Genomic DNA, 20965 nt, shown 5'->3' on the forward strand with positions numbered 1-20965 from the left:
GCACCATCAGACAGTCTGGGAAAATTACAAACTGTAAATTGCCTTTAATAGCAATGTATTCTTATATCAGTTTGTAATTTCCCAGGTTGTCTGCTGATTTCTAGAACAGGTGAAACGCGTCATATGTGAAGATTAATTAAAGCTATCTTGTGCAAACAATACTGTTTTTTTCTGTTCTAAAGATATACTGTATTACGGTTGGTGCATTAGTGCCACTGTGGTAGTCATGGAGTTGAGTGATTTTAATTGCTGTGAGGGAAGGTATTATTCCAAATCTATGCTAGGCTGGCGTGGCTCAAAACAAACTAAGTTGTACAAGGGTCCGCCCCCCTCCTTTTTGGGAGGGTATTAAAGATGTGTTTAAAAAATTACAAGACTGATCGGTGAGGAGCGTGCCGCTATCAAGTTAATGGCAGGTCGCGCTCTGTGCTTCGCTTCCTGCCCGCAAGCCATCGTCTTACGGGAATATTTTATTGCTACGTTTCACCCTCTGTTCCAAAGAGTCCCATAACTGGTCTAGGAGGTTAAGATCGGACGATTTAGCAGGCCTTTCGCTGTGCGATGGAGTGTCTGAAAGTTCGTCAAATAAGGATGTATGTGTCGCTGCGCTGCGAACATGGCTGCTACAATTCTGGATGCCATGATTGTAAATATAATACTCATGAAAGAGATGAAGAAGAAAGAGCAACAACTGGTCACCATGAACGCTGTAATTAACGTCATGTTTCATGTTCAAACTAATATGAATGCGTAGGTCCAAATCATAGAACTAAAATCAACCCCAAACATCAGGGAGCCACCTCTGCCCTACACACTATATACTACCGATTAAATGCCTCATTTTACGTCTCTGGCCCCTGTCGGTTAGGATCTTTCCATGACTACTGTTCTTATGCGTCGTTGCAAGGATGCGAGGCTGTTGAGCAGTTCGCGTTGATACACCTAAATAATTCGACAACTTCATTCATGTTGTGGTCATGAGCACCTCCAGACCCGAGAGCTTCTTTCTGCCATTCAGTCACGTCTCGACTCATCTTACTGCGCTGATCCCATACAACCGGCTGGCACACACACACCACATCACTGCCTTGCATTACGTCAGCAGTAGAGGATCGCCTGACCGCTTGGTACCAATTTTCCACCATCTACACTGGTTGTAACAGTCTAAAAGCTCTTTCAATCCTGTGATGCACATGTCAACTGCAATGGAAATGAAGTCCCATGCTTCTTGACAGAGCATAGGGGAACGATGCGGGAGACCCACACCACTGTATTAGGCAAGGTCATAGTGCAGGTGGTTTGCCGTTGCCTTCCTCCGACCGTAATGGGGATGAATTATGATGACGAAGACGACATAAAAACACCTAGTTATCTTAGGGCAGGTGAAAATCCCTGACCCCACCGGGAATCGAACCCAGGCTCCTATGCTCGGAAAGCGAAAACGCTACCGCGAGACCACGAGCGGCGGACTAGTTGGTGACAGCACCTGTTAATATAGCTTCTTCGGCGTTTTCAGTCAGACATAAGACTGCGAACGCACACAGTCCACTCCAGTGTACCCTCCCTGATAGTATTGTATCCTGCGTGCATGTGCAGTTCAGAACTTGCTGAAAACGTCAAAGAAACGACCATTGACAGCTGTCCACTCCAGTGACCATGCGTACCACAGGGTTAAGGGGACTGCTAAATTTTCCCTGACGAGGTTGTGTAAGTTACGTTGTTAACATGTCGACCGTAATCTAAGAGGGTTCAACATATAATACATAGCTGCCTCCAGATAGCTGCCACAGCCCTCCCCAACACATAAAGATTGACAACAATGCATAGACAGCCGAAGCCTTGATGGTGGTCGTGGTAGTGGTGGTAATGGCAGTAGTGGCGGCGTTGGTGGTTCTCTACATTGCGACAAGGGTCTCAGTAATGCTTCTTTTAGGCAGTGCACTAGTGTCTGCAAGATGATGGTCCTCTTCATGATCTACTTCATGTTTGCCACTATACACTTCACACCGACAGCTTCCTTGACTGTTATTTTCATGTTTCCCATAATGCACTATCCTAAAACGTTTTTGTGAGCGTTCAATAGAAGGTAGAGCAACTTTTTTTGAATCACATATTCTGCAAGGGGATGGCATTGTCACAAACTCATCCTTCCTTCACCTGCAGAAACCAGTGTACCATGCTATTATCACAACGTAAACTTCTTACATATCATGTAACCACCATCACTAGTGTGCATCCTACTTTCTCAAATGGTGTAGAATGGTGGGTTCATACGATGGGAGTCTGGTACCAGTGGGGGGGAGCCAAATTGGATTGCTGATGCTAGGCATCAGAACCAAACACCGCCTCCTGACATGGAACCCTATGCATGCAAGGTCGTAAAAGGCCAATGATTTTTACAGCATTTTAGGCCCCACGCGGTCACAATATTGACTGCTAATGGCTTCAGGGGGCAGTACGTGAGATATCCAATGGTAAGCACTGCATGAGGCTAGGGAGCGTAGTTCAACTGCTTAGTCGATGAGCAACTCACAACAGTACAACAGAACAATCGCTACGATAAACAAAGCAACCATTGCATTACCCCTACAACAACAGTTGTCAAAGTATTCAGAAAGCAACCCAAGAAATTTTGCACAATGAGAAAGAAGCGGTAGATGAAATATTAGTGTTTCTGCAAGATGAGTCAGTGAAATACGTGGTGTTGTATACGCCCAACTGTGCGGACAATGTACATGAGGAGTACATTGATGATGATACATGGTTAAAAAGTGTAAGCGATACTGAAACACGTGTAGTTCACCATCCTTGTCGGACAGGGAGCGACAAATCCCATCTCCAGCGAAACGTAGTGAAGGAAAGTTGTTGCCCAAGGAACGGGTAGTGAACAAAATTACTCGTACATACATAGAAGATCATCCACAACATAGTAAAAAAAAGTTACGAACACATTTCGAGTAAGTCTACAGCAGTATGACCGTGTAGTTCCAAAGAAAAGCTACGGATATTCTTGAGTGCCGAAAAGAGTAAATGCAAATAAATGGAACTCTGGAGATTAGGGGTACCAAGGTAGTTGTATCGAGGCCAACTAACATAAATACTTTAATGCATTTATACAATTATTCCGACTGTTAATCTAGATGGTAAATTGGCTAGAAAGTTATTTGTTGCGCTGCCAGAAGTTGAAGATGCTCTGCCAGCCTACTATTCTTTCTCATGTACGTAAACTTGCAAGAGCTCTAGGGAGTATTTACGACACAGCAAGCATGAGTGGGGAAATGGGCGTGAGAGAGCACTGCTTGCGGCCAATAGCTGGTCAAAATAGCTTGCTTTTGCTTGATTTCTAGCCTGTATATAAAAATCATAGTCCATTAGAACAAACTAACCCTCCTGAAAATTTTGTGACATCACAGTTCATACCATTTGGAACCACTGGACGAATTCCGCCTCTGTCTGCTTGTTTTTTCCGTGCCTATAAAATATATTGTCCCACTATCTGCAGCCAATTTCATGATAAGCTGCTCCATGACAGATTGTACCGCATTTGGTTGCATGGCATCTCAGTTCATCAGTTCTCATCACCCTGTTATATGAATATGATTCTGTATGCATTCTTTAACAGTGGATACCTAGCTGAACGTCTCGCACGATTTGTAACTCCAAAGGGGTTGGCATTCATCATGATGGTGGGAACCTTTGTGACCACTGTGGCGCACCACTTTTCATTTGGACTTCGTGGTTCGAGTTAACGGTTTGTTTTGAACATTTCTTGAATTTTGTTTATGTCCGTTTTGTGAAGCGTAATACATTCCATGGAAGGTTCATGCACTATGTGATCGCAAGTATCTGAACACCTGGCTGAAAATGGCTTATAGATTCATCACACCCTCAATCGGTAATGCTGGAATTCAGTATGGTGTTGACCCACCCTTAGCCTTGATGACAGCTTCCAATCTCGCAGGCATACGTTCAATCTGGTGCTGGAAGGTTTCTTGGGGAATGGCAGCCCATTCTTCACGAAGTGCTGCTTTGAGGAGAGGTATCGATGTCGGTCGCTGAAGCCTGCCACGAAGTCGGCGTTCCAAAACATCCCAAAGGTGTTCTATGGGAATCAGGTCAGGACTCCGTGCAGGACAGGGATGTTATTGTCGTGTAACCACTCCGCCACAGGCCGTACATTATGAACAGGTGCTCGATCGTGCTGAAAGATGCAATCGCCATTCCCAAATGGCTATTCGACAGTGGGAAGCAAGAAGGTGCTTAAAACATCAATGTAGGCCTGTGCTGTGATAGTGCCACGCAAAACAACAATTACTGCAAGCCCTCTCTAGGAAAAACACGACCACACCATAACACCACCGCCTGCCACTGTTGGCACAACACACGTCGGCAGATAATGTTCACCAGGCATTCGCCATACCCACACCCTGCCATCGGATCGCCACATTGTGTACCGTGATTCGTGACTCCACACAACGTTTTTCCACTGTTCAGTCGTCGAATGTTTACACTCCTTACACCAAGTGAGTCGTCGTTTGGCATTTACTGGGGTGATGTGTGGCTTACGAGGAGCTGCTTGGCCGTGAAATCCAAGTTTTCTCACTTCCAACCTAACTGTCATAGTACTTGCAGTGGATTCTGATGCAGTTTGGAATTCCTGTATGATGGTCTGGATAGATATCTGCCTATTACATATTACGAGCCTCTTCAACTGTCGGCGGTCTCTGTCTGTCAACAGACGAGATCGGCCTGTAGGCTTTTGTGCTGTATGTGTCCCTTCACATTTCCACTTCACTATCACATCGGAAACAGTGGACCTAGGGACGTTTAGGAGTGTGGAAATTTCGTACAGACGTACGGCACAAGTGACACTCAATCACCTGACAACGTTCCAAGGCCTTGAGTTACGCGGAGCGACCCATTCCGCTCTCTCACGATGTCTAATGACTACTGAAATCGCTGATATGGAGTACGTGGCAGCAGGTGTCAGCACAATGCACCTAATATGAAAAACGTATGTTTTTGGGGTGTCCGGATACTTTTGATCACATAGTGTATCTGTATCTTCAAGACAGTCATTTTCTGTCGTCTTCCTGATGCATATAGTGAGTCGTTTAACAGATAATATTTTCCCTGTCATAACTGTTAACACAACACTTGCAAATGAGCCTACTAAAGAGTGACCTTGCCACCTCGCACACAAGAGATCCCTTGTGAGTCAGTCAAATCATGACAAATAAAGTACACTGAATTGTGATTAATTGACAGTCCCTGAAAAATCTGACGAAGAATTTTGTTTGCAATATGCAGTTTAACCTCAACGTGAAGCAAAATTTCGGTTAGCCTCTGCCAGACCGTCGCAGGGCCACACAGAAAACTACATACCTACTCCATCAAATCGCCAATACAGATTTTTGTTCACAACACCCCTCTGTCACCACCATATGGGTTGTTCTACGTTTTATACTCTTCCATATTTGTGTGTAGTGGGACAAACTACGTTCTATGCCACTTCTTTAGTGCAGGTTGCATCATTTATGGGCAGGCATACATTCAGGAGCAAACCTATTGTTCTGCTCCATGTAGCCCTTAACTTAGTGGTCTGTTTTGATTGACAGGTCTTAACCTATTGTTATATATTACTTTACATCAAATTGATATCAAATTAATCAAAATGTGACAGCTGATTGATTTATGACCCCCTACCACTCACCTTAACCTACTGTTCTGATGTTTTGTGACCCCTGTGGTTGATTTATGATACCCTGCGGATAATCTGAGCTTTCAAGAAACCCCACCACCCCACCCCTTTATCCACTTCCTTCTATGACAGCCCTCTGGAAATTTCTAAACTTCTCCAATCCCACTCACGATACAAGTACACTTTCAGGCCTTAGTTTTCGAATAGCCCCTTCCCACTCTATCAATTTGATTGACTAATTAATTAAGTCAATCAGTCAATTAAACCCTCCCCTGATGGAATATCCTGTGACCCACCCCTCATCCTCCTCCACCTCAAAATTGGAGGATCTGTGCCTGAGAGGAAGGATCTTATAACAGGAATTTCAATTACATAGCACAGGGTATATTGTTTGACTATAAAATTCTATTTTCAGGGGTTGGATCTCTCTTGCTCATCACTCCCTGATGTTTGGGAAGTTGCAGGTTTTGTAAAACACATAGAAAAGAAGTCATTAAATCGATTGCTTTTTCCTGACAACAAGAGGAATACTGTTAACAACTCCCCACACGGAATTACACTATTAAAAATCTGTCACACTGACCACAGGGCATTGCACACCCACACACCGACTGCTCCACCGAGACAGCCACTTTGTGTATTCCTGCACTATGCATGCTCAGTCCCTGCAACAGCAATCTAGTGCAGCACACATACCAGATGTTGCACTAACCCCCCGAACAAAAACTTCAGATGGCAGCAACCCTTTGATATTTGATACCTGAGAAATTTCTGTTGAAACACATGATCTCCCTCCCTCACTCTCCCTCTCTCTCTCTCTCTGAAGTGCATGCTTCCTGCTTGTGTGAACCAATGTATGCAAACACACACAGACCAAGATGTCCCCTCTCACCTCTCCCACTTTGCATCCCCCTCCCCTTTCCCCATCACCACTCATGCAGACCTGGCATTGGTAGTCGGTACATCCCTTTGTTTTCATGCTTCCACTGCAATGGAAACCTGTAACAGATGGAACAAAAACATTCAAGAATAATTAGGTAGCATCCTTCATCTGACACACTAACCCCACCTTTCTACAGAACAAAGTAGTGGATACCTGGTAAACCTCTTCGGCTGTGGATGGCTTGGAAATATTCTCTCACTCTATCAGACTGATTGACTAATTAATTAAATTGATACTCTTTGCATGCAGCCAGTCTTTCCTTGCACCCTCCTGGTGGATACTAGGACTGAATTAGTTGGTGGAATTCGATCCTGCAGCTGCCCAGTTTCCAAAACCTACTGGAGATTTTTGGTAGTAAGTCCATTACGTTGGATATAGCTGAAAATTTCAAATTGCAGCTCAAATGTTCTTAAACAATTTGCAGGAGGGGCTTAACTGGTCTGTGTACTCGGAATATCACTGTCAGAAACAATAAACTGATCTATAAGGAATTTGTCGTTGTGACTGGGGCTTTGAAGCACTGTAGAATTGCTAAATTAGTTCTATCTGTGACATCTGGAAGGAGAAAGAAGGGTCAACTGCGTGATAGGATAGAAACAATAACAAGTACCTCTGTACGACAGAGTCCACTGCAATGTATTGAGAAGCACTAAACATGATACACTTAAACCACGATCCAGTTTGTGGTAGCAGTAGTTGTCATGACTAGATGTCAGAGATCGCTATCAGTCAGGAATTTGACATTATGAGTGGGGTTTCGAAGCACTATAGAAATCCTAAATTCGTTCTCTCCACTACATTTTGAAGGATGAGGAGGAAGGGCCGACTGCATGATGAAATAGAGACAAGGGTAAATACCACTGCAAGACGGAGTCCACTGTGATGTACTGAGAAGCACTAAACACAACACACTTAAACCATGATCCAATCTATAGTAGTAGTAACTGTCATAGCTAGATGTTGGAGATCACTGAAACACTTACACATCCTGCACACAAATGTCTCGATGTCCACACACAGCACGACAATCTCTTTACACGCCACCAGCAGCAACACTCAGACGTTGGAGAAAACTGCCGCTGCAGCTGCTGCCACTGACGTCAACATTTGTGTATGCCAAAGTGAACCACCTCTGGCCATGGATGGTGATTGGAGTGGTAGAAATTAAGATGTTATCAATCCATCCTGCGCCAATTCTGTGTAGTGATCGATGTTGAATCAGTCAATTTTCCATGGAGAATACATACAGCACACGCAGTCTCAGAGGGAGTCCAATGCATACTGAGGATTAGTTCGCTATTCACCCAACCAGAGGGCTCCACTGCTGGGACTTGCCCCTGCAGCTGCAGGCAAGAAGTGACTAGCCAGGTGGCTTCCAGTTTGCGATGTCTTCCACATTTTTGTCAATAAGAAACACCATCTCTGTCTTTTATTTCAACCATCCTGTGTTGTGGGAGCAGCATAGTTCACATCATGCAATGTTCAGATTTCTGTAAGAGCTAATGGATTGAAATGTGTTAAAGTCACTGTCAATAAAATTCTTCTGGGTTTGATGTTAATGTCAGTTTAGCACCTGACACAGACATTGAAATCATGGTGGAAAAATTTGTGTTTGGTTGAGTACAAAACTGTAGTCATACATTGCTTGGATGTGTTAACAGTAGGAAAAAAACAATATATCAAATCGTTTACGAAAGAGCAAGGACCCTCTCTCACAATTGATAGTCTGTGGCTAAGCTTTACAACGGTATTTGCAAGCAACTTTAGTCACCACCCACCTGCTTCAATAGAGCAACACCTGTATATTTAGCAGGATCGCCACATGTGCTCAGTGTCAGATTGCAGACGGTATTTGCTTTCAATATATCATAAGAGAGGGACGTGGTAATATGTTATTGAAGTCTCTGCTGGGTGACGTTAGTGGAGTTTTTATAATTTGTAATTTTTCTCTGTTGGATGTTACAAAATAATGAGGATAGATAGAATGTTTGTGTGACAGACATGGATGCACCCTGAGGGATGAAGATGTCCTCTCGACAGCAGTACCTGTACGTAGTTTGGAGACATACTGTAACGTGCGCGTGGGGCACACAAGTCAGGATGGACCAAAAGCAACACTGAAGATGCTACCAATTTAATAATAATACGGTCGCCAGCCTAATTAGGCATTAACTGAGTTTCTTCCTTGTACAAGTTGATAGATATTCACGCAAAACAACAAGTACTAACACTGTATAATATAGTAGAATCTTAGAACCAGAAAATCTATTGAACTGATAGTTTCGCGTTCTGTACTGATATGGAAAAACCATGAATACATAACACTACACTACAATGTATACTACAAAACTTTATACTGTCTATTAATCTGATTAAAATCGGGCATAGGTTACCCTAGAAATAGCACTTTCGAGCCACACACAAAATGTCAATTTCGATAAAAATAAAACATTGATAAATTTTGACGTTTATATTGACTTTAACTTTTGCTGGTCAAACCAATTTAGAACACTTCATAATTCAAATGAATAAAAATGGGGGGGGGGGGGGGGGTCCCTGAAACTGTTACGATCACTGTATTAAAAAAATTGATTACTGAATTTATTATGCTTTCAAGATTTCCAGTATATAAGTTACTACTCTTTTCATCTTATTTACTGCTCACTTAAATACCTTTATATCTGTCTCGAAATAAACTTCATTACTATATCAATATTAAAGTTATCTTTCAACTTCGTTAGACCTTCGTTATTCATTTACTGGTTCATTAACAAAACAGTTCTTTAAACACCATTCTAACATAGCTAGGTCTGCAAGTAATTATTATTAATACAAAATTTAATTTTTCGTTTCGGGACACTCGTATTGCACAACATTTGGAAAGGACCCTGTCTAGGTTAGTTGTGAGGATAATTAAATGATGGGAAAGTTCTGATAAAATTTAAGTTATTATTGAATAGTTCACTCTCTGGTCCATACGAATACAGTACTAAAAGTTTCAACCTGCTTGTATCGATGCGTCGGTTGGCGGGCGGCGAGATGGCGAGGCACAGGGCACACATACAACCACAGCTATGGCTCTTGACGTATCGGCACTTAAATTCTTCTTAGCGCCGCAATACTTTTCCATTTAGTGTCTATGGAATTTTGCCATGCTGTGTGGGCGTTGGAACGGCATGCCCGAGGCTCAATGAAGCTACGTCTTCCAGGAGAGCCTCCTCGCTCCAGAAGGTGTTGCTCAAACCAGTGCCAAACTCCAACTACTACTGCTGAGCCCGTTGTGCCGTGCAGCGCCCGTGCATTTTCCCGCGCTCGCCTGCCATCCACCTTTTACCGCTCCCTTACAGACAGGGTATTCACCTGAGGTTTTACATTCTACGTATCCTAACACATTGCCTGCGTGTGGACCAGACGCACAGTTACAATTTTAAACATCTTGCAACAGTTTCAACATTTGTTACATTTCAATTCTATTACAATACTGCTTGACATTTGACCTAAACATTAATATTCACATTGAAACTTATTTACAGTTTCCTTAACATAATGACATGAAACAAAAAAGAAATGAAATCAGAACGTCAATTACACTAGTTTATCGAAAAATCAGATGGAAAAAAAATTACTTATATGTACAATAGTACAGCGTCGTTGTTGTTACAATACTGCAATGCAGTAGCAAAATCATCATCTTCTTCCAGTTCCCAGAACTGCTCATACTGTCTTTTCTACTCCCTCATGTTGCAGAAGAAAGCTTCGTTTAGCGCAGGTCTTACACACTGTACATAGTTGATGGAGCTATGACAACGTGTTCTCATTTCCACTGAGTGGTCAAAACACGGTCTTATCGCGTCAACTCCACTTACCCTGTTTTCCTGAGGATGAAGATTGTCTTAGATATAGCGTCCTCCGACTTCTGCTCAGTTCCGACTTCAATTGGACGGATCACATGGAAAAAGCTGGAAGGAGGTCAGGGCAGTGACCGAGGAACAGTTACAAGATGCAGAGGGCCGTCTAAAACAGCGCTGGAGTCTTGCTGTATGGGGTCCTCAGCAGACAGGTTCGAAAAAGGTGACTCGTTTAGAGACATGAGAGTGCCACGAATATGATTCACGAGTGGCTGTAACCATTAAAAGACATCTCCACAGGAACCAATGAAAGTATGTAGTTGCATGGAGAGACTTGTTTCCAAAATGCAGACAGCATTTATACCAGAAAGTGTAACACTATATATCTGAAAACCATTGTATTGGTAATAGGATTTTATACAATTCTTGTGACTTCAATCTAGTGTTGCATTTTTTAACTGATTCCTTACCCAACTTAAACTGTATGTGATCACTCTCAATCAACCAGCATCCTCCCTCGCCTATAACCCTGTGGAAATATCGCAGAAACCGTGTCTAGATGGTATCGAGATAAAATGCGTTACAAATATTGCTTGACAGTGTGAAAAATATCGAGCAGTTACAAGAGAGATTTGCAAATATCAGCTTAATACCACATTTCTTAGCTGAATCACTTTCTAAATTCGGTGATAAGGTTGATTTTATTACAAGCTTATGCTGCCAGCAAAGTGCACCCGCACTTTCAGTCTGTTGATACAAATACCGCGATCACTGTCTATATTCAGTGTAGTGGTATTTATGTGGAAGAGCACTTCATAAGAAAACAATACCATACCTCGATTTATAAAGCATGTATAGTTCTTAACGTAGATATCGTTAGTGATACTTATGTTTGTCTGTAGAACCAATACCACTTTTTATGCAGGGTTACAGTAACATGGGCGTGCAGCTCTCCATGCTACTCTATCCTGTGAAAGTTTCTTCATCTCCCAGGAATTACTGCAACCTACATTCTTCTGAATCTGCTTAGTGTATTCATCTCTTGGTCTCCCTCTACGATTTTTACCCTCCACGCTGCCCTCCAATACTAAACTGGCGATCCCTTGATGCCTCAGAACATGTCCTACCAACCGATCCCTTCTTCTGGTCAAGTTGTGCCACAAACTTCTCTTCTCACCAATCCTATTCAATACTTCCTCATTAGTTATGTGATCTACCCATCTAATCTTCAGCATTCTTCTGTAGCACCACATTTCGAAAGCTTCTATTCTCTTCTTGTCCAAACTATTTATCGTCCATGTTTCACTTCCATACATGGCTACACTCCATACAAATACTTTCAGAAACGACTTCCTGACACTTAAATCTATGCTCGATGTTAACAAATTTCTCTTCTTCAGAACCGCTTTCCTTGCCATTGCCAGTCTACATTTTATATCCTGCCTACTTCGACCATCATCAGTTATTTTGCTCCCCAAATAGCAAAACTCCTTTACTACTTTAAGTGTCTCATTTCCTAATCTAATTCCCTCAGCATCACTCGACTTAATTCGACTACATTCCATTATCCTCGTTTTGCTTTTGTTGATGTTCATCTTATATCCTCCTTTCAAGACACTGTCCATTCCGTTCAACTGCTCTTCCAAGTCCTTTGCTGTCTCTGAGAGAATTACAATGTCATCGGGAAACCTCAAAGTTTTTATTTCTTCTCCATACCTACTCCGAATTTTTCTTTTGTTTCCTTCACTACTTGCTCAATATACAGATTGAATAACATCGGGGAGAGACTACAACCCTGTCTCACTCCCTTCCCAACCACTGCTTCCCTTTGATGTCCCTCGACTCTTATAACTGCCATGTGGATTCTGTACAAATTGTAAATAGCCTTTCGCTCCCTGTATTTTACCCCTGCCACCTTCAGAATTTGAAAGAGAGTATTCCAATCAACATTGTCAAAAGCTTTCTCTAGGTCTACAAATGCTAGAAACGTAGGTTTGCCTTTCCTTAATGTAGCTTCTAAGATAAATCGTAGGGTCAGTATTGCCTCACGTATTCCAACATTTTTGCGGAATCCAAACTGATCTTCCCCGAGGTCGGCTTCTACTAGTATTTCCATTCGTCTGTAAAGAATTCGCGTTAGTATTTTGCAGCAGTGACTTATTAAACTGATAGTTCGTTAATTTTCACATCCGTCAACACCTGCTATCTTTGGGATTGGAATTCTTATATTCTTCTTGAAGTCTGAGGGTATTTCGCCTGATTCATACATCTTGCTCACCAGATGGTAGGGTTTTGTCAGGACTGGCTCTTCCAAGGCCGTCAGTAGTTCCAATGGAATGTTGTCTACTCCGGGGGCCTTGTTTCGACTTAGGTCTTTCAGTGCTCTGTCAAACTCTTCACGCAGTATCGTATCTCCCATTTCATCTTCATCTACATCCTCTTCCATTTCCATAATATTGTCCTCAAGCATAGACCCTCTATATACTCCTTCCACCTTTCTGCTTTCCCTTCTTTGCTTAGAACTGGGTTTCCATCTGAGCTCTTGATCTTCATACAAGTGGTTCTCTTATCTCCAAAGGTCTCTTTAATTTCCCTGTAGGCAGTATCTATCTTACCCCTATTGAGATAAGCCTCTACATCCTTACATTTGTCCTCTAGCCATTCCTGCTTAGCCATTTTACACTTCCTGTCGATGTCATTTTTGAGACGTTTGTATTCCTTTTTGCCTGCTTCATTTACTGCATTTTTATATTTTCTCCTCTCATCAATTAAATTCAATATTTCTTCTGTTACGCAAGGATTTCTACCAGCCCTCGTTTTTTTACCTACTATATCCTCTGCGGCCTTCACTACTTCATCCTCTGGTCGCTTATAAAACGATTATGCCTTTCTTCCTAAGACACACTGGTACCACTCACAAGGAAACAGAATGATGCATGCCCATCCATCGTGGATTTTCGCTCAATATTGTTTGCTACCACCAACATTCAGTTATTTGCGAAGTACTGTACTTATGTCTGGTCGTAAGGGAGATACGTATTTGACCAATAGCCATAAGGGGAGTGAAGGATTTTACATGGAAAATTATGTTCAGTCATAAAGGGGATATAGCTATTGATATTTCCAGAGCTACAGCTGTCATAAGGAGATATTTCTGATACTTCACTCACTGTTGAATGTCATTAGATCGGGGCTGCAATCACAACATTTAATTGTAATTACAGTGGCCGGTTTCCTAGAACGACAAGGCATGGTGTGTGGAACATGAGGTGGATATATCTTGTGGCCGGAATGAGTGGGCATTCCATACTTTCTTGGAGTATGTTACTGGAATATAGCCTGACACATATAGGTAATACATATATAGGAAGTTGATGTGGGCTGTTTATTGTTGTAATCATGTCCTATGACTGATTTGTGTAGTTTTATATGGAGGTGAAACTTGGACATAAATAGCACAGACAAGAACAGAATAAAATAGAGGCTTTTGAAATGTGACGTTGTAGAAGAACACTGAAGAAGAAATGGGTAGATGGAGTAACTAGTGAAGATGTACTGAACAGAATTATGAGAAAGAGAGCTGTAATGCACAAGTTGACTAAGCGAAAATATAAGTTGGTGGAGTACATCCTTAGACATCAAGGAATGGTTAATTCGGAAATTTAGGGAAGGGAAGGGAGGGGGTCAAAATTGTACAGAGATAGGGAACGGTAAATACATGAAGCAGTTTCAGTTGGATGTAGGGCGCAATAATTGTGTAGATATGAAAAGACCTACACAAGATAGACTACCATGAGCAGCTGCATCAGACTAGTCTCGAAACATGAGTACAAGAACAACGGCAAAAATAACACATGCATGCTGGCTTCTGAGGCCTTACCACTTGAGCAATCCATCATTTATTAGTCGTGTGTCTACTTGGCGTGCCTACGTGGGCGTAACAGTCATTTTCCTCCTTCCCTGGGAATTTTGAGCTAAGGTTCTCCATGTTGTTACTGACAGCATATGTTGCTCAGTGTGATAGGTACCTTAATTGTTTTGAGCACTGAGTAACTACGTCCTACACTGACTTCTGTTTCTACAAATTTTTCAGTAAATCATTAGTCCAAAAGAGTACACTCTTCACAAACATGTGCATATTTATAGAACAAGGAAAAGATTCATCCGAGCTTATTGCAGCATATGCACTTAGTGACTCTCTAGAAAGCCCTCAGGGTCATTTCTCTGGTATTCATAAGGATATTTTTAACTTTCGTTTGTAATTTATTGGTAGAATCAACAAACTGCTTTTGGGTGTCTCGCAATGATGTAGAGTATTTCATTGTGAACAAATTTTTGTCTACATCAAGATTTATGTGGTAAATAGATAAATCAATCTAAAATTAGTTCATATAAAAATACTTATTGGTGGTAACAGCAGCAACATGAGCACAGCTGCACAGAGTAGGAATATTTTTTTTATTTTTTAAAAGAGAGGTCAGTAGCCCATATTGACTGTACTAATTTTATTTGCTCTCAACTGTGACTAAAAGTTCCCGCATTCACATCAATTTCAAACACCTGGAGTGTATACCAGGGATCAAGTACGATAGAGATTAAGTTACATTCGCTTCTAAGTCTCCTCTTATACTATATATACATCAAATTCACGTAAAAATTGGTATTCGACATTCCACTGTCTTTCTTATAGAATATTAGACATAAATTATGTGGTATTCCAACACGTGTCATCTGTATCTGAACAATTCGCATTCGAAATATGGATTGAGATTAAATCTATGAAGAGATGAACGCTTGTTTAGTGTAAACGATCTCTAATTAGTATGCTAACTGTAATCGCGTCATTGTAGTTCTTTAACGTGAAAGAAGCTGTTTTTTTAATCGTGTATTTCTCTTTGCAGCCACAGCAGCAACAATGGTTCCTCTCTGTAGTTAAAAACAAACGTCCCCAAAGACGGATCAGGTTCCGTTATGTGTAAAACATAAATAAGCTGTGCTATGCCGAAGTTACGTGAGAATCCCTTCTTGATGCTGACTACATTCGCATTAGGCAAATCATGGCACTAGGCTATGCTCTCACCAGAGATATCTTTTCCATATGACCTTCCGATGGGAAGGTGAAGACAGCATCCTGGAATCACAGAAGTTTTCTGGCCGCAAGATGTTACAGTTTTCACATTTCATTTATATTACGAACTAAAGAGTCATTTCCATGGCAAAAGCTCAAAATGGTTTTTAACTGAACTGACTCTTCGTACACACCACAATAGCAAAATTTAAAATTTCGACTCCCGCTAAATAAGTCAGGAGTCGATTACACATATGAAGCAGCTACGAGGGTAGAGAGGGCAGGATGGCGTGGACAGCGCGGTTTTTTACGGTGCAGGATGTCGGGAAAACACAAAAAGGGCTCCAGTCTCAAACGGTGCGCGTCGAACACAGGAAGAACGTAGATCAAGGAACGATCGGCGTAACAGTTGTAAACAGTCGAAACTGTGCTGAGAAAGTACCATAGCTTCAAGCGCTAATGGAAAGCAGTTATGCTCAAATCGTTATAGGCACTGAAACCTTGATGACGAGATAAGTTCAGCTGAAATGTTTGCGAAGGACCTAATGGTGTTCAGTAAAGCTAGGCCTCATACATTTGGCGGTGATGTGTCTGTTTTATCTTGTAGCGAAAGTGAAGTAGGTATTTCCTATGAGATAGTGTGGGTAGTCATTCTTGGCAACCGGAATAAAATAATATTTGGATCCTTTTACCGACTTCCCAACTCAGATGATACAATTGTTGAAAAGTCCAAAGAAAACTTAAGTCTAATTGCAAAATGTACCCGACTCATACAGTTATAGTTGGTGAGGACTTCAATTTAGCCTCAATATGTTGGCGAAAATTCATATTTAAATCCGGAGGTACTGATAAAACATCATCTGGAATTGTGCTGAACGCATTCTCTGAAAATTGTTTCGAGCAGTTAGTTCATGAACCCACTCAAATAGTAAACGATTGTGAAAACACACTTGACATTTCGTAACAAATAATCCTGAGCTATTAACGAGCATCAAAACGGATAGAGGGATTAGTGTATACATGTTGTAGCGAGACTGAATACCGTAACTCCCAAATCTCCAAAAATAAACGAAAAATATATCTGTTTAAAAAATCATAGATAAATTCGCTTGACATCTTCCTGAGAGACAATCCCCACTCGTTCCAAATTAACTCTGTAAGTATAGACCAGATGTGCCTTGAATTGAAGCAAACAGTATCGACAGTAATTGAGAGATTTATATCAAATAAATTAACGTACGACGGAGCTGATCCACCACGGTACACAAAACAGATCACAACACTGTTGCAGAAACAACGCAAAGTCCTCAAGATTGGCAATCTTTTACAGAACCTCGAAATTTAGTGCGGACTTCAATGCGAGATACTTATAATACGAGGTTTGAATGAAAAGTAATGTCTCCACCTTCTTTAATTGGGTTTGGATGGGAATATTTTAATAAACCAAACGCAGAAATAATCCTTAGAATGTGGTCTTTAATTACCAATATTCACTTTTCCACATACTCAACAACCAATTGCATACATTTCTGTCAACGATGAACAAGTTTTCTGAACCCGTCACGGAATAAGTCGACACACTGTTTCCGCAACCACAGTCTCACCGTTCTCTCAACGTCTTCATCAGAAGCATAATGATGTCCTCACAGATCGCCTTTCATTATCGGGAACAGATGGAAGTCAGCCGGTGCTAAATCTGGACTGTAACGAGGATGCTGTATGGTGGTGAGATTCAGTCTCTGAAGTTCTGCTGTTGTGGCACGTGAAGTGTGTGGTTTGGCATTGTCATGCTGCAGGAAAACATTTCCCTTTTTCCTTTTCCTTTCGGACCCTTGTTAGCCGTCGTTTCAGAGTTCGCAGTGTTGTGATGTAACTATACGACGATCGTCCTGAATTAATCTGTCAACATTTTGCTTGTGAAACTCGGTGGTTGCTGTCACAGGACGTCCAACTCTTTTTTTGTCACGCAGGTCAGATGTTCTCGCATCAACATCTTTAAACTTAGTCACACAATGACGCACAGTACCCGCATCAACACAGTCACCATAAACTTCTATCATTCTCTGATGAATCTCCTTTGGGCTGACACCTTCTTCTGCCAAGAATTCAATGACTGCACGTTACTTAAATCGCATTGACCGACCGTCTGCGCAGGGTTCCATACTTCACACTGTAATAACACAACCGTTCATTGCTAAGGGTTCCCGCCAACTGGAGCTGTAGAGAACAGGCTACGGAACAAGCCAGTACCTGCCACATACCAATGCTGCCAACTGATGAAGAGTTACGAAGGTGGAGGCATTACTTTCGAGTCAACTCTCGTAGTTTCCACAACGAAACTTTGTCTTGAAACCTGACAGAAAATCTAAAGAGATTCTGGTCGTATGTAAAGTAAATACACAATCAATGCCTCCTCTGCGTGATAGCAACGGAAATTCTATCAATCACAGGGCTGCTGAAGCAGAGTTACTAAACACAGCCTTCCGAAATTCCTTCACCAAAGCAGATGAAGTAAATATTCCAGAACTCGAATCAATAACAGTTGCCAACATGAGTAACCTAGATGTCGATATTCTCGGAAGAGTGAAGCAAGTTCAGTCACTTAATAAAAGCAAGTGTACCGGTCCAGACTGTATACCTATTAAGTTCCTTTCCGAGTATGCTGATGCTGTAGCTTCACACATAACAATCATATTCAGCCGATCGCACGTTTGTATTATTGAGAAATAAGGGAGAGAGTGTCACGAACATGATACATGATTTGGGGTGGACATAATTAAAACAAAGGCGTTTCTCGTTGTGGCAGGATCTTCTCGCAAAATTTCAATCAACAACTTTCTCCTCCGAATGCGACACTATTTTGTGACGCCGACCGATATAAGGAGAAACGATCATTATATTATTATATATTATATTATATAATTACATAAAGGAAATCAGAGCTCGCACGGAAAGATAAGTGATCTTCAGAATATCCATGTAGACGTAGATGTAGCTTCAGAAAGATCGTAGAAAACGCATTCGGCGAGGAGTCTCTCTCCATTTACCTCTTCTCTCTCTCTCTTTCTCTCTCTCATGAGCGCGAGCGCGCGCGCGTTGTGTGTGTGTGTGTGTGTGTGTGTGTGTGTGTAAAACAGACATGCGTCTTATTACGTTACGGAATGTAATAAGGTAATTTTTAATACTTCTGCTGCGGAACCAAATGACTAACTTTTATTTTTTTTTATATTTACAGATGTTCCATGCAATATTACATCAAACTGCAGGACAAACCTGTAGCCCTGACGCGGGTTATCGTTGTATAAATGAAACTGCATTCGAATACTGTCAGAATGGCAATGTAGTTCCTGATTTTATAGAGACATGTATCAGCCCCTTAAACTGTTATGATGGCTGTATAAACATCTGCGCGGAGAGTGAGGAATACTGTGTTCCGATAGCAACTGAAACGACTACAACTGAATCGTCATCAACCACAACAGAATTAACAACCACACCGACAGCAACGACGACTGAGGCTACCACAGAACTAACTACAGAAGGAACCAGTACAATAGAAACAACCACAGAATTAACAACGACATCAACGCCGACATCAACGACGACAGAGACGACCACGGAACTAACTACAGAAGGAACTAGTACAATAGAAACAACGACAGAATTAACAACTACAGCAATGCCGACATCAACGACGACAGAGACGACCACGGAACTAACTACAGAAGAAACCACTTCAGCAGAATTAACAACAACCAAGCAGCCAACAACCGCTGTGGCAACATCAACTGCTCCAACAGAAGCCCCACCTACTGAAGCGCCATTTACATGTGAATCAGAAGGAGAATTTCAGGATCTCGGAAATTGTAGCAATTTTTACCTCTGCATACCACTATCTTCAGGAGACTTTGTATACATAATGTTTTCATGCCCAGATGGTTCTCAGTTTGATTCTGTGACTAAGAAATGTTCTCAAAACGCAACATGTATTACTCCATCATGTAATGACTTTGGATTCTACTGTCTCAGCACGTCGCAGGTTCAGTTATGTTATGATTCAGAGCCACCAAGTGGTGACGCTTTCACATGTCCTACAAACACCTACTGCAGTATGGATTGTCAATACCCATGCTGGACAGATATTCCTTGTACCACCACTGCATCCCCTTCAACATCAACAACAGCTTTACCTACATCGACAGTGACGACACCACCGACTACTACTGCAGAACCGTTCGTTTGTTCAGAGGCTGGACGGTTTCCTGATCCTGCCAACTGCAGTCTTTATTATCTCTGCTCTCCCAAGTCTTCAGGTGGCTTCTACACGATGCACTTTGCTTGTCCTCCACCATCATTGTATAATCCTAACACGCGACAATGTTCTGTTAGTTTTACATGTTCTCCTGCAGAATTGCTTGACAATTCAAGCAGCACAGTGTCAACAATAGTCACATCAACATCGCAGCCGTTTACCTGTGAAGAATCTGGACGTTTTGCTGATCCAGAAGACTGCAAATCATACTACCTATGCTCACCAAAATCATCTGGGGGATTCTACCAGATACATTACCAGTGCCCTCCTACATCAGCTTATGATCAAAACACAACCCAGTGCAGCGCATCGTCAAGTATTAACTGTTGAATTGCTCGTATGTGACACATAATTTTTGAAAAGATTCCTTCTTATGTAGCTAAATAAACGTTTTTGCATTATCCTTTACACTAATAATATTATTGTACGAATCATCAGATTATGATAAGTTCTGCTCCGAAATAAAGACTGTTATAGAAAGTGAGAAATAATATATTTACTACTACTTCATACAACAGTTCCTAAATGAGGCACAGAAAAGTCTTCGTGAGCTGAGGCCTAATCAGAGAATATATCATAAATGGCCGTTTCAGGTACTCATTATTCACAGTCCCTTTTTCCCCAGATTTAATAGTTCAGATATATGCCCGGAGAAATACGATACATTTTTCTGTAATTCTAATTATTTAACTCTTTTAAATACTGTGAAACAAGAGGCAAATTACAACGAAAATAATCGCTTCAGTAGGATCCTATAACGTCACAGGAGGAAGCACAGATTTAAGATTTCATTTAAAACGTAGTTTGATATTGTTATCTGGTAAAAGTAAACATTTTTGTTATAATTGTAAGAGAAACAAAGAACACAGCATATAGCGCTGCAGCTATTGAAATAAACGGATATTTTACTGTGACTTCGCCATAACGACTGCAAAACAGTTGCTATAGCAAAAACAATGGGTCTGACCCTCACATAAACTATTTATTTCCTTTACAGTTACATACTCTAACAAAGAACACAAAGAAATAATTCTATGATGAACGGAAACAAAGAAAAAACAGAAAGTCCAATACAGCCTCACAGAAAAACTAC

The 20965-nt window shown here is 41.4% G+C and overlaps 1 protein-coding gene across 1 annotated transcript in view; it reads left to right on the top strand.

Annotated features, from left to right (window-relative positions):
* Positions 1-20212, top strand: part of LOC124789850 (cell wall protein DAN4-like) — a 176811-nt gene extending 156599 nt beyond the window's left edge. The window contains exon 2 of the mRNA XM_047257357.1: positions 18796-20212. Within this exon, the coding sequence (XP_047113313.1) occupies positions 18796-20202 (1407 nt within the window). The 3' untranslated portion in view covers positions 20203-20212. The remainder of the gene's footprint in view (positions 1-18795) is intronic.
* The last annotated feature ends 753 nt before the right edge of the window (positions 20213-20965 follow it).

The sequence above is a fragment of the Schistocerca piceifrons genome, chromosome 3, assembly GCF_021461385.2.
Source record: "Schistocerca piceifrons isolate TAMUIC-IGC-003096 chromosome 3, iqSchPice1.1, whole genome shotgun sequence".
Classification (NCBI taxonomy): Eukaryota; Metazoa; Arthropoda; class Insecta; order Orthoptera; family Acrididae; genus Schistocerca; species Schistocerca piceifrons.